The 17,707-nt window shown below is 51.3% G+C and overlaps 1 protein-coding gene across 9 annotated transcripts in view; it reads left to right on the plus strand.

Moving 5' to 3' along the window:
• Positions 1-17,707, plus strand: part of TRAK1 (trafficking kinesin protein 1) — a 120,158-nt gene that overhangs the window by 80,827 nt on the left and 21,624 nt on the right. For all 9 annotated transcript variants that reach the window (XM_030329815.1, XM_030329816.1, XM_030329818.1 and 6 more), the window contains 10 exons: positions 881-997; positions 4,143-4,243; positions 5,035-5,143; positions 6,945-7,023; positions 7,978-8,108; positions 8,735-8,809; positions 9,496-9,633; positions 14,408-14,484; positions 15,725-15,961; positions 16,965-17,281. In XM_030329815.1, coding sequence (XP_030185675.1) covers positions 881-997; positions 4,143-4,243; positions 5,035-5,143; positions 6,945-7,023; positions 7,978-8,108; positions 8,735-8,809; positions 9,496-9,633; positions 14,408-14,484; positions 15,725-15,961; positions 16,965-17,281 — 1,381 coding nt within the window. The remainder of the gene's footprint in view (positions 1-880; positions 998-4,142; positions 4,244-5,034; positions 5,144-6,944; positions 7,024-7,977; positions 8,109-8,734; positions 8,810-9,495; positions 9,634-14,407; positions 14,485-15,724; positions 15,962-16,964; positions 17,282-17,707) is intronic.

The following is a 17,707-nucleotide window of genomic DNA, read 5'->3' on the forward strand; positions in this document are numbered from 1 at the left end:
GTCCCGAGGATGTTCGGGCAGAACCCGACCTCTTACAGTCATGGAGAAGGGTTTGCCCGGAGCAGTTAAACTCGACCAGTACCCACTATAAGAAATGCACCTTAGGTTGTGACTTGATACTCACCTACATAAATACGTGACAAGCAAAAGCGTAAACATGAATTAATACCCTTATCACGTGGAATTCACTTTGGTATTTCAAGTTTGTGCCATTGAATTTCATTTAAAACAAAATAGCAGTTGCCATTACAAAAATGATTCTCCACCTACTGACGGTTTATAAAAAGCTAATCTGGAGTCTCCCTGACCTTTGTTAAGTGGAAGCTGTTGGCCCGAGGTCATGTACGCATTTGCCTTTGCCACCTGTTCAGATGGGACACCAATCAGGAGATAATAGGCTTTTGGTTCAGTTTTATAAGGAAAGTAGTCATGTCAAGAATGGGAGTTGAACTTACCCGTTAAGTAAGTTACCTGAAGTTATTTGTTACAACTTTCTTAACACCTCCGGTGTCTGCCTCTTTACTGATGGCACCTCCCTGAGGAAACTTAGGGACTGGCTTTTTAAGGATTTCACAAATACCAAAGCTGCTGCAGAGAAATGTTTTCGGAAGCATGTTTCTCTGGTAGGAACAGAGACTTGTTTTCCTGGGATTTTAAGGGTCTCTCCTACTGCCCGAGGCCTGCGTAGCTCTTGCGCGTTATGTGGGCAGAGCGCCCCCCTTCTCTGAACAGGTATCGAATGCTGGTATGCGGATGGCGAGTGATTCATTCCTTTGTCATTTCTAAATGCCCTATTTTCCTCAGTTGACACGCAGCACCCTTGGCTCCTTCAGGAAGCGCAGGTGTTTTGAACGTCTGTTCTCACTCTTGCCTTTCATAGAAAGAGCGGGATTTAGAACTGGCTGCTCGGATCGGCCAGTCGTTGTTGAAGAAGAACAAGACACTAACGGAGAGGAACGAGCTTCTGGAAGAGCAAGTGGAACACATCAGGGAGGAGGTGAGGAGCTGTGGCGAAGGCCGGGCCGGGTGGGCTCGGGCGGGCTCGGGCTCAGGCCCCCTAGACCTGCCTGCTCCGAAGTGGCCACCTGGAGGCAGAAAGCCGCCTTCCCGCTGCGCCTTCTGTTCATGACCCTCCTTCGGACAGCGTGGACGGCACCAGCCGGGTAGGAACGGCCCTCATGGTCCCCGTCTCCCAAGAGTCCGCATCCTCCATAGGCTGGGAAGGACCCTCAGCACGTGGCAGGGGTGCACACGGGCTAAGACGGCAGTGAGCAGGGGGTCCTGAGGGGGGTGGGCATGGGCAGGCTGGCAGGGAGCCCGGTCAGGAGGAGGCCAGCCTGTGCTGCAGAGGAGGCCAGTGATCGCACAGTCTTCCTTACGATATAATTTCATGTTTGTAAAACAGACCCAAAAAATAGCCTGTTGTTGTCATGATAGAAACCCTGTCATTTCCATGATACAAATCTTGGCGAAAGAGTATCAGTGGTCAGGGGTAGGGGGTAGAGTAGGTTTATCTTAAGGGACTCGGGTTTCAGAGGAGTACCACTGGTTTCCCTGAAGGTCATGGTGTGGGCAGGAGGAGGCAAGTTCTGCAGACTCAGATGGTGTCGCAAGGCTTAGGAGTTAGAGTCGGGCCCTACTTTGTACCTTTTTTTTAATTTTATTTTTTTAATGTTTGTTTATTTTTGAGAGAGAGAGCACAAGCGAGGGAGGGGCGGCGAGAAAGGGAGACACAGAATCCGAAGCAGGCTCCCTGGTCCAAGCTGTTAAGTGCAGAGCCTGAAGCGGGGCTCGAACTCACAAACCATGAAATCATGACCTGAGCCAAAGTCGGACACTCAACCAACTGAGTCACCCAGGCGCCCCTGTAGTTTCTTTTCCATTATCCTGTTCTTTTAATTTGGAATTTTAGCCGTGAGGACTTTCATTTGATACTCTTCTTCTCCTGGTTTCTTCTCCCTTTTTTTTTTTTTTTAACTTTTTTTAATGTTTATTTTTGAGAGAGAGACAAAGTGTGAGCAGGGGAGGCACAGACGGAGAGGGTGACACAGAATCTGAAGCAGGCTCTAGGCTCTGAGCTGTCAGCATAGAGCCTGACACAGGGCTCAAACTCACAAATTGTTAGGTCATGACCTGAGCTGAAGTTGGACGCTTAACCTACTAAGTCACCCAGCCACCCCTGTTTTTGTTTTTTTGTTTTTTAAACATGTATGTATTTTTGAGAGAGAGATTCCCAAGCAGGCTCAGAAATGTTAGCGCGGAGCCCAACATGGGGCTCGAACCCAAGAATTGTGAGATCATGACCTGAGCTGAAATCAGGAGTCAGCCATTTAACCGACTGAACCACCCAGGCACCTCTCTTCTCCCTTATTTTCTATCAGAAACTTTCTAAGTGGGAAGGGATGCCCTTACTTGTGTCTCTTAGATGCATTCAGACCTTTTCCTCATTAAAGCTGTTCCCAGCTATTGTTGTCTGGGTTTAATAATTGTTTTCATATGATGAAATAGATCTGCATTTTTTGAAAGACAATAAGGTCAAATGTGGTTGTGTTTTGGAGAAGTAAAGTTGACCCCTGCTTTCCTTGCCCCCAATGGTCATGGCCTGACTTCCCCTTCCCTCAGGCATTAAAGCATTCCAGGTTAGCCTCGTCTTTTTTCTTTTTTTTTTTTTTTTTAAATCTTATTTATTTTTGAGAGAGAAACAGAGCATGAGAAGGGGAGTGGCAGAGAGAGGGAGACACAGAACGTGAAGCAGGCTCCAGGCTCTGAGCTGTCAGCACAGAGCCCGAGGCGGGGCTCGAACCCACAAACCGCGAGATCATGACCCGAACTGAAGTGGGACGCTTAACCGACTGAGCCACCCAGGCGCCCCTCAGCCTGGTCTTCTGAGCAGAGGAACGTGTTGCCCAGGACCCAGTAAATGGTCAACCATTGCCCCTCACGTGCTGCTTCCCCACGCACCTGCCCTTGTGTTGGGGCTTCCTCGCCTCACACAAATGGCATGCAACTCTTGGGAAGTGGAAATACCTCTTTTTCCTTGGAAAAGCTTTGAATTTGAAAGCTGTGATATGTTCCCCTTTGGCATATTATTAAATTGTCAGTCTAGATATTGAAACTAAAGCTTTTGTGCACATAAAGTCTGCTTCTCCATGGAAGTCATAAACACTCGGTTGTGTAGGAAAGCCAAAATAAACCACGGACCCCAAATCAGATTAGAAACCAGAAAGAATGAAAACTTTGTTCTAATTTTTGCTTACAGCGGTAGCTCCCTGTTCCTCCGTACTGAGTGGTAAACGGGCAGTGAAAACTTTTATGGCACAGGTTTGTTTGTTTTAGACGTCAAGTATAAATCAGGTGATTTGCAACAGCTGCCTTAGCAGTAATCAGTGTGGCCACTTCCTGATGTCTGCCTCTGTTCTCTCTGTGTCTGAAATTGCTATCTTGTGATCCTTGAGTACAGAGCAAGGCCTGGCCAGGCTTGGCTGGGAGCCCTGTGAGGGTGTAGCAGTCACAGGGTGGGGCTGTGAGGGGTGACAAGCTGTTTGTAGCTGCCCACCCAGAGCTGGCATCGCCAGGGTCCCGGTCCGCGGTGGCATTCTGTTTCAGCAGAAGTGAATGGCCTCTTTTTTTTCATTTGGTAACAGGATCTTTTTCTCTGGCCGTTTGCCCAGCCGATCATCTGGCTACTTGCAAAACCCATATGCTGCCTTGCCCCCCTTCCCCAAATACCATTCTGGAACCTTCTAGTCCCCTCTCACCTCATCTCTGAACCAAAGTAAAAATTATAAATTTAGGCAGAGGGCTTTCTGTCCAAAAAATAACGGACTGTATTTTTCTTAAACGGGGTCAAATGCAATCTCTTTTCTTTGTCGAGCACAGCATCAATTACACGCGTTCACTTTTGGTAAGGAACGAAACGTTGTCCCCCCAGCAGCAAGTGCTGGAACGTGACGGGGGCATTGTCAGTGCTTGGGGATGAATGTGAGCCCCCGCCGTGTCTGTGCAGGTGTCCCAGCTCCGGCATGAGCTGTCCCCCGCCATGTCTGTGCTGGTGTCTCAGCTCCGGTATGAGCTGTCCCCCGCCATGTCTGTGCAGGTATCCCAGCTCCGGCATGAGCTGTCCCCCCCCTGTGTCTGTGCAGGTGTCCCAGCTCCGGCATGAGCTGTCCATGAAGGATGAGTTGCTGCAATTCTACGCCAGTGCTGCAGAGGACAGCGAGCCCGAGTCCGTGTGCTCCACCCCGTAAGTCCCTGCGGCCGGGGCACAGGCGGCTGGCTGTTGCCAGGGTCTCTGGACTTGCCTCGGCAGGGTCGCCTCACCGGCCCGTGAAGGTCAGCCACTCCCAGCCTTCCCCAGACCGAGCATCTCCTCGTGCCTCAAACAGATTGATTGTGCTATTTCAGCGGGACATTTAGCAGTTTTGATTGATCTGGCCTGGCCATGGGCCCGGCAGGTGGGTTCTGGAACCAGAGATGCCATGGTGGGCCCCTGGGGCAGAAGGTGTGAGGCCTTCTCTGGGGGTCAGCAGAGCCTCACGTTAGGAGCACGACCTCTCGAGCCCAGTGGCCCGAGTTCAGACCTTGGCTCTGTGGTTTTACTAGCTGCGTGCTCTTGGCCAAGTTACTTAAGCACTCTGCTCGTTTCTGCATTTGTAAAATGGAGAGACCGATAGTCCTTATAGGGTTATGAGTGTACAAGTAGAGTACTTAAAACTGTTCTAGGCACGTTAGAAGTGCGTTACAAATATTAAATAGACTTCCAGGCATCCAGAACTGTGTAGGCTTTGAGCAGTTGATCCTGCTGACTTCTCAGGCCATGTGGCAAATGCCAGTGATGGACAGAGGGTTGGGATGTGGGTCCTGAGGGTGGCGAGTCTGTGAGCCGGCGGGTGCTGTTTTCCTGGGGGTCACTGTCACACCTGCATGTTTCATGATCACTCGATGGAAGAGCCCCCCCCCCGAGGTTCCCTGGGTTTGCCAGGTTGCGGGGAGCAAACGTCTCTCCCCAGAGCGAGCCCGTGCTCTCTCCCCCAGGTTGAAGAGGAATGAGTCGTCCTCCAACGTGCAGAACTACTTTCACCTGGATTCTCTTCAGAAGAAGCTGAAGGACCTTGAGGAGGAGAACGTCGTGCTCCGATCCGAGGTGAAGCGCGCTCCCTGCCCCTGTCCCCGCTGGAGGGTGGTGGCCCCTTCTAAGGTGGCCGGAGCCGCCGTGGCTGCGGTACCATTCTCAGAGGCAACGGTCTGTGGGAGAGTCGCCTGCGCTCAGCTCCCAGCTGCACCCAGCGCTTGTCCGGCGAGCCACGTCTGTGTGCTGGCCATTGGCCTCCGGGGAGCACACGCCCATCTGGGTGGGATCCTCAGGGTGGGTGACAGCTAGGGCAGGGGTCCCTCGGTGGCGGGGGCAGGGGTTCTCCATGGAGTCCTCCAGCTCTGGCATGGAAATGACGTGGAAGCCCAGGGTGAAAGCCTCATTTCCGGGTTGCCGCAGGTCAGATATGCTCTAAGGAAATAGCACATGGGAACTGGGAGACCTATTTCCTGGACAATTAAAAAGGTAGAGCCAAGGCCACTTGGGAACTCGTGCTTTTGAGTATTTCTGACTGGCTAGTCATTGTGCCAGACACTTTGCCTGGGTTCTTTTTCTCAAGTTTCACTGCAAGGCTGGAAGCTCCTCGTTTACAGCCAGAAAACCGGGACCCAGGCAGCGGAGTGTTTGATTTGCTACCATGGTGCAAGATAGTGAATGACAAAGCCAGGATTTGTGAGGCTCTGTGATTCTGAACCTCCCGTTACTTCCCTTCACCCACTGCCCCTACCTGGAAACACTGAGGCATGCAAGTTTGGTACTTTTTGTCCTAATTCAGTGAGTTTATGCTCTGTGGCCAGAGGTATGGCTAGTCGAGTTAGGGCTGCAAGCCCACCTGAGCTGGCCCAGGGGTCCCTGAAACCCCTCCAGTAGGGCAGACCACCTTGAACTTACTCACATGTTGGACAGAGCTTCATGTCTTGGCTGAACAGGGCTAATCATGAGGAAGGTGATGTTCTCTTAGACCTTAGGTCTTCTAGTCCTCATTTACTGGTGGGTAATACAAGCCCAGAGAGACCAAAGAGGGTTGTCCAAGCTTTCTCTGCCAGCCGGTGGCTGAGCCAGGACTGCTGCCCAGAGTTTTCCATTCTAGTGCCTGCCCCAGGTAAATGCTCCAGTCCTGGACACACAGCGGTTCAGCTGTCAGAATGCCCACCTATAAAGCAAGAGGGAATCCGATCCCAGCTACAGATTCCATCTCAGTTCAGGAGTATAGTGTCTCCCTGGGATCTGGAGGCTCAGAGATACCTTCTTTCTACCTGGGATATTTTCATCAAACCTTCGGGTCTCTCTTTTCCCACATTTTCAGCCTGGAGCAGGTTCTCCCGAGTCCTGTCTCTCAGGTCTCTGAATGTTGGTGCTTTCCTATTGTACCTGGTTTTTACTAAGCTGAATACAATAGCTCTAACTCCAAGTCAGACCTCACAGGAAGGTGCCTCACATAAAACAAGTGTGAGCCACTCTTGTGGTCATCCTTAGAATGCCCGTGGTAGACAGAGCTGGGTCCTAGATACTGCTGGGGTCACAAAGGGGTCTGTGTCTGCGGTCTGGGACAGACGCAAACGCATAGACAGACATTGATACAAGGGTGGCTCCTGTAGCACGCATATTGCTTTGTGTGGCGCCCTCTGGTGGTACACCGTTTTCATCTCTTCAGCTTTGAACATCCGATTCCTTAACTAAGCAGGGCATTCTGATGGACTTTCTGGATTTGAGGGTATAATGGATCACAGATGGGGAGATGGTCAAAGGCAGCATCCCAGACCCAGGCTCATCCTTGCTCTATGCCTCGGCCTTGCCCGCCCCACCAGTCCAGATGTGAATGTGGGGCCTCTGACCTGACCCTTGTCCACAGGCCTGCCAGCTAAAGACGGAGACCATCACCTACGAAGAGAAGGAACAGCAGCTGGTCAACGACTGTGTGAAGGAGCTGAGTATGTCCTGGCCCTCGTGCTCCACCCCTACCCCCTCTTTTTATTTTCTGCATCATTGTGACTAGACAGATTTGCATCACCCTTGAGAAAGTACAATCTCCCTGGCCAGCTTGGGTTCAGTAACATTTTTCTGAAAACTAGAGGCACCCCTCACTCTGATTCATGAGAAATTGGGTGCTAGGTTGTCATCCATGCACTGTCTTAATTTCTCTTCTCACGGAGACGGATGTCTGATTTCGATGTTGGCTTTCTACTGGAATACTGGAGTTATATGATGCCTAAATTAAGCCCGGTTACGGAGTTCTGGTGTTAATGTGCAAAAACTGGTTTCTCGTGACTGATGTGCAAAAGTTGAGGCCAGAGTTCTCTGCTTTGCAAACAAGTACTTCCCCTGTCCCTTCCATCATAAGTTTACAAGTTAAGACAAAAGGGCAAACAATATTTTGAGCTTCAGCAGAACACTCAGTAGATGAAACACACCCTGTGTTCACATCCAGTAAAATGAGTTATGACTCTGAATATGGGTTGAAAGCACCCAAGGGAATTAGACTGTGCAGGTAGCAGTTCCTTCTAGAATGGGGTACAACAGGGGTTCCTGTTAATGATGTGGATCTGCTTATGCATGAAGGTGAGAATTTGGGCAGATGGACCTTGGTTTGGTGTGGCATCTCCTGCCTGACGCCCAAAGCCTGATTTCCTCTGGGGAGGCAGCTGTGGTCAGGGGGGTTGGGCCCCCACACCAGGCCCGGGAGCCACACCTGGGGGCTGCCCAGACTGAGCCGGGGCAGGAAAATGGGCACTGTTCCTCCCTCTGTGTTCTCTCCACTTCTGGCCGCCCCCCCCCCCCCCCCCGCCCCTATCTTGTAACAAAGATGCTTTTTCTTGTGCAAGCCACAAAGAGACCATTCTCTCTGGGTCTGACTCCCTCTGGTGGTTGTCATTTCTTGATTAAAGGGGATGCCAATGTGCAGATTGCCAGTATCTCAGAGGAGCTGGCCAAGAAGACTGAGGATGCTGCCCGCCAGCAAGAGGAGATCACGCACCTGCTGTCCCAGATAGTTGACTTGCAGAAGAAGGCCAAAGCTGTAAGCTTCTGTTTCTCGAGCCAGTGCAGATAGCATTTGCACCTGAAGACCGTGCCCTTTAGTCTCATAGTTTAGGATTTTGTGCTGCCCCTTTGGAGAAAAAGGTTTAGCAGATTCAATAGGACAAAGCTCGTTGTCCTGAACCGGGGAGGGGATCCTGTCATCACCACTTATCTCCTAAAAAGAATCTGCACGTTAAAAGAGTTTGTGAACAAAGGTACTGTCGATAGGGAGTTTTGGAATTTAATGTTTGAATTTTCTAGTCTAATATTTGTTCTTGCACAGCACACCCAGTGTGCTCTGTGGCAGAACAACACCCCCCTTTTTTAAATCAGTCTTGCAGCAGCAGCAAGAAGCAAACCCAAATACGGTTTAGTTTCCCGGCTCAGGCCCTTGCTAGAAGCAAGGCGAGGTGACGTGCGTCCGGAGAGGGGCCGTGGCTGTGCTGGAGGGGGGCAAGGCTGCTTTCAAAATTGTATAGAAGGAAGACGAAATTTTTACTCTGGCACAGAAGTCTCGTTGTAGAAACGTGACAGGATTGTAACAGCTCAGGTAATAAGAGGAGAACAGTGAGCCGCTTCCAGTGTCTTAAAAGAGAAGCTGACTGGCCCCTTGGCGTGTTGCAGTGTGCCGTGGAAAATGAAGAGCTGGTCCAGCACCTGGGGGCGGCTAAGGATGCCCAGCGGCAGCTCACGGCCGAGGTGAGCGGCTCTGCCTCCCTTCTCCAGGCCCGTCCCACTTCTCAGCCTCCCCCTGCCAGGCTGGGGGTCACTACCCGTTTTTCTCCTGAATCGAAAGTCGTTCTTACTCGTAAATTCGTGCTCGTACTGTCACTGCCACGAGGGCCGGGGAGGCTGGCGCCGCACAGCCCGCTCCCGCTGAACGTTTCCATCAGCGAAACGACACGTTGCTCGCCGCGTAAAGGCGCCTGTTGAGAGATGTGGCTGGAAACGAGGGTGTGACGATCTCTCCCGTTCGTGTCAAGATAGATGGATGCTGTTGGGAAACAAATAATTCTTTAATTTGAGTATAGTTGGCACACCCTGTTAGAGTCGTTTCGGATGTACGACGCAGTGATTGAGCATCTCTGTACATTATTCTGTTCTCTCCACAGTGTAGCCACACCTGTCCCCATACAGCACTGTTGCAGTGCCATTGACGCTGTTCCCTATGCTGTGCCTTTCATTCCCATGACTTCCGCATTCCGTAATGGGAAGCCTGTGATCTCACTTGCCCGTTGTCAGAATTTGGGAGGTTTCTGAGCCCATGAGTGTACACACACACACACACACACACACACACACACACACACACACCCCAGTTGGAAGCCAAACTGAGCCTCAAACCGCCGGTCCCTGACCCTGCACGCTTCTCTGACTTGCTGCAGCTGCGCGAGCTGGAGGACAAGTATGCGGAGTGCATGGAGATGCTTCACGAGGCGCAGGAGGAGCTGAAGAACCTCCGGAACAAGACCATGCCCAACACCACGTCCCGGCGCTACCACTCCCTGGGCCTGTTCCCCATGGTGAGCGCCCGCTGGCTCCACGCCCCCACCTCCCACCCAGCAGGGCGCAGGGGTGCCCCCCCCCCATAGGGAGGCGGGGCCTGGAGCATAGTCTTTGTGGGAGGCTTCTGGTCCCACAGCTTGGCTCTCCATCCGAGTCAGGGGCTTGTGTGCCCAGCTGGTGGCTCCTTGACTACATGATTGTTTCTTTCCCATCCCTCTGACTCCGTCGTGTTTCCTCCTCTTCTCCTTGACCGGTAAATTTCGTAGGAACCTCAGATATTTGGAAGATGTTATTCATACATTATTATTTTTCTGACCTTGTTAGAATATGAGCTATTTTGGCCTCACCGTGCATTCCAGAATTCTTAAATTGCCCATACAGTCCTGCTGGTTCTTTCTAGGCTTATTTTTTTGGTAATTTTTTTTAATGTTTATTTTTGAGAGAGGGAGGGAGGGAGGGAGGGAGAATGTGAGTGGGGGAGGGGCGGAGAGAAGGAGACACAGAATCCGAAGCAGGCTCCAGGCTCTGAGCTGTCAGTACCGAGCCCGACGCAGGGTTCGAACTCACGAACCGCGAGATCGTGACCTGAGCCGAAGTCGGGCACTTAACCGACAGAGCCATCCAGGCGCCCCTGTTTCTAGGCTTATTAATCATTCTCTTGGTGGTTTTCAGTATCTGTGATCTGAAAAAATCTCTCTCCCCACTATAGGAGCTGCTTTTACATTCCTACAAAATGATTTTCCCTCAGTCTTATTTCTTAACTCTGGCTTGATCTCTTTTCATGTTTGGGCTTTGAGGAAACATGGTGGAAAAGCGGCTTTTCCGGGTTGGCCCCTCCCTGTTGGGGTCGGGCAGCCCAGGACAGGCCCCCCCTCTGCCGCTCATTTCCCTGTGATACTTGGTGAGCTTCCTCATCTTACCTTCTTCTGTCAGAGGAAAACCCCTTGAAGGTGGGGACCGTATCTTCTCTTCTCCTTCCCTCTGTCGAGTAGCCTGTTATCTGCACTGTGTTCACATGTTGTAGAAGTGTAGATGCTTAGCAGACACTGGGTTTGGATGGGTGGGTAAACAGACTGAAGAACAAAGTGCTGAGAACTTTTATATTCGGGTTCTATTTCCGTGGTTTGAGGGAATACCACGGCCTCTTTGAGGAGAGGACTTTTTTTTTTTTTTTTTTTTTTTCAACGTTTATTTATTTTTGGGACAGAGAGAGACAGAGCATGAATGGGGGAGGGGCAGAGAGAGAGGGAGACACAGAACCGGAAACAGGCTCCAGGCTCCGAGCCATCAGCCCAGAGCCTGACGCGGGGCTCGAACTCACGGACCGCGAGATCGTGACCTGGCTGAAGTCAGACGCTTAACCGACTGCGCCACCCAGGCGCCCCAGGAGAGGACTTTTGAGAGAAATACTCCCAAATGAGATACGAGTAGATGGCAGCTTCAGTGTTTGTGCAACTCGGTCCCTTCCGGATTTGGCCTTTCCTTGGGGCTCTTGCCTTTCACACCCCCCCACCTCCCCCGCCGGTGCTGACTCTGGCTACCCCCGACGCTTGTTGCCTGCCCCATGTTGCCTAAATCATGATCTCCTTTCCTTTTTGCTCATGTATATCAAAATCAGCCTGGAACGATCTCTGTCTCTCAGCTTGACTGAAATTTAGTGAAACCGAAACAGAAGCTGTATGACGTAGCTTTCCAAGGAGTAGATTGGCGATCCAACGTGTCCAGGAATCCCGGTTACGGGATTTAAGGACAGGCTGTGCCCCAGATTCCTCCACCTAGAGCTGATGACACGGACCTCAAAGACTGTCCTACGTGGCGATGTACATTCCCTGCCTCGGTTTCCCTCCTTCCTGGCTTCCCATCTTGGTGTGGTGACCTCCGGGGGGCATCTTATCTCCCATGCACTTGGGGTTTGCCCCACGGCATTCCCCACTCACAGGGATGGACCCGTAGTTTAAAACGAAGCCCTTACATAGTGAAGTCCAATTAAAAATCTGTATTTGGGTTTCTTCTGCAGAGATCCTCAGCTTTCATATTTGCTGAGGTAGAGCTTCTGTCTGCCTTTTTCTGTAGCTGTTGGCATAACTCAGTTTTTTGAAGATGGCTATTTTTAAAATGCACTATGTATTAAAGGTATTTAAGGCAAGCTGAGTGGTGCCGTGCCTTGTGTTTTTGGAGCAGAACACCAGAGCTGCCTCTCTCGCTCCCAGACTCTCTAACTGCTGAGTGGCACGGTGAGTAGCAGTTTCTGCCTGAGGAGTACATCCCCAGCTCTCTTGCCTATGGCAGGGGTTCCTAATCTAGGATCCCCACCCCGGATTCAGGGGGCCCGTGACCTTGCGGGAAGGTCATGTCTTCTATTTTCATTAATCCCTAGTCGTTTCTTTCTTACGTGAAGGTAGGCAACAAACCACAGCGATGTTAGCATCCCTGTGATTTTGTCACCAGTTGAAATCATAGCCCCTTTCATGGCACATTTCAGTTGTAAATGTCTCAAAACTCCTGTTCATGCTGAGCTCCACTTCAGAAGCCAGAGCCTGTGTGTTTCTGTTTCACCATCGTCGTTACTAACGTTCTTGTAACTAGTTCAATAGATCTGGCTTCCTTTTTGTCCTCATTATTTGATTCACTTAAAAATATTATTCTAAGAAGAGGCCCATGGCCTCCCCAGACTGCCGGATGGGGTCACAACCAAGAAAAGTCATAGAGCCTGTTTACGACATCCTCCCAGCATGGCCTTGAAATTGGTAGTTTAGTATCTTATCTCTCCTAATTTGTGTGAAGATATTTTCCTCATGCAGAGCTCTGAATGTAAGCTGTGTGGTGAATTATAGTATTAAGAAAAGTAGACTAGGGGCGCTTAGGTTGCTTGGTGGGTTAAGCATCTCATTTTGGCTCAGGTCATGATCTCATGGTTCGTGGGTTCGAGCTCCACGTTGGGCTCTGTGTTGACAGCTCAGAGCCTGGAGCCTGCTTTGGATTCTGTGTCTCTCTCTCTCTCTCTGCCCCTCCCCCGCTCATGCTCTGTCTCTCAAAAATAAATAAACATTGGGGGAAAAAAAAGTAAACTGGGGATGCTTGGCTGGCTCAGTTGGTTGAGTGTCAGACTCCTGATTTCAGTTCAGGTCATGATCTGAAGGTCATGACATCGAGCTTTGTGTTGGGCTCCATGCTGGGCATGGGGCCTACTTGGCATTCTCTTTCTCTCCCTCTGTTCCTCCCCTGCATGTGCATTCTCTCTAAAACAAATACATGAATGAATGAATGAATGAATAGTAAACTGGCTTTAAAAAAGTCAGTCCTGGGGCGCCTGGGTGGCGCAGTTGGTTAAGCGTCCGACTTCAGCCAGGTCACGATCTCGCGGTCCGGGAGTTCGAGCCCCGCGTCGGGCTCTGGGCTGATGGCTCAGAGCCTGGAGGCTGTTTCCGATTCTGTGTCTCCCTCTCTCTCTGCCCCTCCCCCGTTCATGCTCTGTCTCTCTCTGTCCCAAAAATAAATAAACGTTGAAAAAAAAAAAAAAAAGTCCTATTCACCCAGAGAACCTTTTACAACCTGGGTTATGTTGACTGTCAATCTGTGGGTAGTAATTACTAAATAAAATTGCCCACTTATGAATAGGAATTGAAAACAAGCCCACTAACCATTTATTGACCCAGCTTCTTGTTGACTCCTGTAAGTCTCCCCACTTGGTCCCAGGTTCCAGACTGGAGCATCCCTCCCTGACTTTGGGGCTTGGAGGTAGACACGTTGGAGTCCCTTGCTCTGTCTGCTGCGAAGCCATTGGCCACAAGTGGCCATGCAAATTTAAATCCACTGAAATTAGTACGGTTCATTCAGGTTCTCAGCCACACTGGCCGTGTTTCAAGTGCTCAATAGCCACCTGTGGCCGGTGGCTCCCGCAGTGGACGGTGCAGAAAGCACATTCCTATCATCCCAGGAAATGTGTTGGTTAGTACAGAGTCAGCCCTTCCCTTCAGGTTGTCCTAGGTGGTGTCCTTCTCTGAGGCCTCGGCAGGTGCTTTGCTGCACACACCTGGTCCTCCTGTTGGCATCTACCTGTGGCAGCGTGTGGGATTGCTTGTTAGGCTCCAGCTGATACGGTGAGGAGTGGCAGGTGGTCAGGGAGGCAGCCTGTATTGTTGTTGAGTCTCAGGTTGGGGCCTGGCCCATCCGGAAAGTGAGAAGTTATCAGTGCCAGGCCTTCCCCCAACCCACAAAGTTCACAACCTAGCTGGAGAGAGATCTAAGTGGACTAACTGTTCAGGGAACTCGCAGGGACTTCATGTGTTGGGTGTCTTTCTAGGGGGAGGAATGAAGGGTTACTGGTGGAAAGGATGTGTGAGCTGGCCGTTAGAGGGAGGTGGGTGATGCGTCGTTGACGGGGAGAGCTTTTCTTGCCGGGGGCAGAGGGCCATGAGAGCAGAGGCTCAGATGCCAGTGCTCACGACTCAGGTCCCGTCCTCCCTGAGTTCCTCGCCACTCCTTGTGGCAGAGTCACAGCTCTATGGTTTGGCCAAGGGAACATGGAATTTGCTCTGAGACCCTTAGCTGCATGGGATCACAGGGCCTTTACACCCAGTGCCCACCGGGACTGCTCCGTTCGGGACCTGCCTTGGGGATTGCTCAGTCAGGGTTTCCAGCAGTGATGAATGCCGTCAGCCTTGTGTCACGGTAGTTTGCAAGCTTCTGAGACCTCGGTTGACACTCCTGTGGCTAGCCAGCCGGGCGCGTCTTTTAGAGACAGAGCACTTGAACTGCTGTGCACTCAGTGTGTTTTCTGGCTTTTCTCAGGACTCCTTGGCAGCAGAGATCGAGGGAACGATGCGCAAGGAGCTGCAATTGGAAGAGCCTGAGTCTCCAGACATCGCGTACGCCCTCGGTTCTAGGCTTCCCAGAGACTGGCTCGTGCCCCGTGGTCATCAAAACTAACAACGTCTGGGTCTCAGACAACCCCCCAGTGATCACTGTGGTCCTTCCACAGATTTGGGTCCAGATTAAGTGAGACAAGAGAACACAGCCGATAATAGCCCCCAGCAGCTCTTACTAGGTTTCAAAGATAGGTTATGAACTTCTAGAAAGTTGAGTAAGGAGAGAGATGTTTCTTATCTCTGTTAATTACAGACTCTGCCTTGACACCACGACTTGTTTTTATCTTTCCTTTTGGTGAAAAACACCGAAAGGTGTTTAAAGTTTAAGCTTTAAACAATTTTAATGTCTGTTAGGAAAAGAAAAATGAGATGCAGTATGAAGGCTCTTCAAGGAGTGCCCAGGCTTCCACTTCCTTCCTGGATATGTTTAGGGATATTGACCTCTACCAACTCTCTTCCTAACGTGAGCTCTTGCTCTAGGCCTGCCCTGAGGTGTTTCTGAGGACACTGTGGATCCGATTTCATTGTGTATTTTCTGTACCCGAAGCTCACAGCCGGAACTGAAATGGGATCCCGGGAGTGACCACAGTCCCTGAGCCTCGGTGCATGTGTGAAGGCCTCTGCATCCCAGAAGGAGGTGGCCGTTGTAGCAACGTGCCTACCTTGTCTCCTTAAAAAGAAACAAATGAGCATCAAAGGGAGGTTCCGCTCTTAGAAATAGCAGTTGCTAAAAAAATATTAATCTGGCGTTTACCATCTCCTTATAGAAGTTTAAGACTAACTTCGTCTTGCTTTTTTTAAATGTATATGAATGGTCACCAGATACTCATTCCACAGATATTTCTGGAGCCCTGTTATGTGTTGAGCAGTGAACGCTGCTTTCTTGGACTTTACATTCTGGTGACCGTCATGAAAGAGGAAAAGTATCTGGGAGACAAAAGCCCTACTTTAGTATTATTTGTGGGTTAAGCCTAAGGGAGAGAAAAGCAGTATCCCCTTGCTAGCATCACCTTTAGGACACAACCACGTATTTATGAGAGGCCTGAATTCAGTGGGCATTGAGTCTCTTGAGTTCCAGCCAATGCCCTAAGAAACACTGGAAGCACGGGCTGGCAGGTTGTTTGGGGGCTCACGTGGGCCAGCTGCCTTTTGGCTCCTAGATGGTAGTTTCTGGAAGGTTGGACTCCATGGTCATTCCTGCATTTGTTTATTCATGGATGATGTTGTGCATTCCCCCCAGTCACCAGAGGCGAGTCTTTGAGACGGTGAGAAACATCAACCAGGTCGTCAAGCAGAGGTCTCTGACCCCGTCCCCCATGAACATCCCTGGCTCCAACCAGTCCTCAGCCGTGAACTCCCTCCTGTCCAGCTGCGTCAGCACCCCCCGGTCTAGCTTCTATGGCAGTGATGTTGGCAACGTGGTCCTGGACAACAAGACCAACAGCATCATCCTGGAAGCAGAGTCAGCTGACCTGGGGTGAGCCAGCCCAGAGTTTTTATCTGGCTGTTTTGGGGAGAGGTAGTGTGTTTAGAGTGTAAGTTCAGTCACCAGAAGAGGAAGACTGATAAAGAGTCATGGGAAAAGTCTAGAGCTTTCAGTGTTTTAATCTGGTTTAACAACACTCTGTGTTTACAGTCATTCTTGATTCTGGTATTTTCACAAGCTTAAAGAGGTACAACAGGAAGTCTGCTTCTCTGTCAGATGCTGAAGGGGAGGGTAAATGAGTATTTTTCTGTTAATCTTCACTGTTGAGCTGCAGAATGGACATTTGTTTCATGAGCCCTTTGGTAGCTTGAATGTTTAAAAGGTAGAGGAGGACTCAGTCTCTCTCTCCTGGCCAGAATCTAGTTTGCTTTGGAAGGTGGGGTCCTGGACCCCCTCAAAGGTGCTTGTCCCTGGGGTGGGGCTTCCTTAGCAGTGGGCACTTCTTTGTCCTAAAGCCCTGCAGACCCACCCCTACACACACACACACACACACACACACACACACACACACACACACACAGGCCAGCTGTGTTGTGTACCCTTTTTACGTGATAATAAAATTGGGGGAAACTGCTTAATCAGAACAGCTCTTTTAATTCAAGAGGACAGAGAAACGCCTCTGGAACCAGTGGCCCTTCTGGTGACTAGGACCCGCATCCTGAAGAATTCTCCCTAAGGGCTCCCTAGGGAGAGGTTTATAGCAACAGGAGTTCTTTTCACAATTTTTTTTTTTTTGTTTTAACGCACCTTAGTGCTTTCCCTCTACCTCCCAAAACACCCACCAGAGGGAACTAGTTCTTCCGGGCAATCATTTATGCCCCCATTTTTGCCTAAATTTCAGCTGTTTGCCTCGTCCGCTTCCCTATCCATCCTGCAGCCACTCCGACCTGTCCACCCCGTGCACCTAGCAGGAAGGCCTTCCTTGCCACACGCACCTTGCACCGCGCCCGCTGCGGGGTGCCCCACGCTCAGCCCCATCTCCCTCCTTCTGCAGGAATGACGAGCGGAGCAAGAAGCCCGGGACGCCGGGCACCCCGGGCTCCCACGACCTGGAAACCGCTCTGCGGCGGCTGTCCCTCCGCCGGGAGAACTACCTCTCGGAGCGGAGGTTCTTCGAGGAGGAGCAGGAGCGGAAGCTCCGGGAGCTGGCGGAGAAGGGCGAGCTGCTCAGCGGCTCCCTCACGCCCACGGAGAGCATCATGTCCCTCGGCACCCACTCCCGCTTCTCCGAGTTCACCGGCTTCTCGGGCATGTCCTTCAGCAGCCGCTCCTACCTGCCCGAGAAACTCCAGATCGTGAAGCCGCTGGAAGGTGATCACCGGGGGCCTCGGCCCCTCTCCACCCTCCTCAGCGACCGCCTGTGGTCCCTGATCCACCACCGGCAAGCGGGCAGCCTCTGTAACACCTACTCCTTTTTCTTCCGCGACAGCCTGCCGCGCTGCTGGTTTGAGTTCCTCTGACGGCGGCGCCCGGCCTGGGCCCGGCCGGGGCAGGCGTGCGAGTGCGCACGCGGGCCGGGGCTGACCTCGGCCAGCAAGGCCAAAGACAGGGAGCCAACGTGCTGACGCTGGTTTCCCAGTCCTCTCTCCTTTGCATTTAGAACCTTAGAAGTAAACCTCTTTGCGGGAGGCAGAGGCCCTGCTAAGGTACTGAAAAGTTAATTAGGTCACGCCTGGGGTCTGAGAAGCACCGGGAATGAATGCTTGGACCCCCCCCCCCCCCCAAAACGTTGGCGTC

Source organism: Lynx canadensis, chromosome C2 (genome assembly GCF_007474595.2).
Source record: "Lynx canadensis isolate LIC74 chromosome C2, mLynCan4.pri.v2, whole genome shotgun sequence".
NCBI classification, from domain to species: Eukaryota; Metazoa; Chordata; class Mammalia; order Carnivora; family Felidae; genus Lynx; species Lynx canadensis.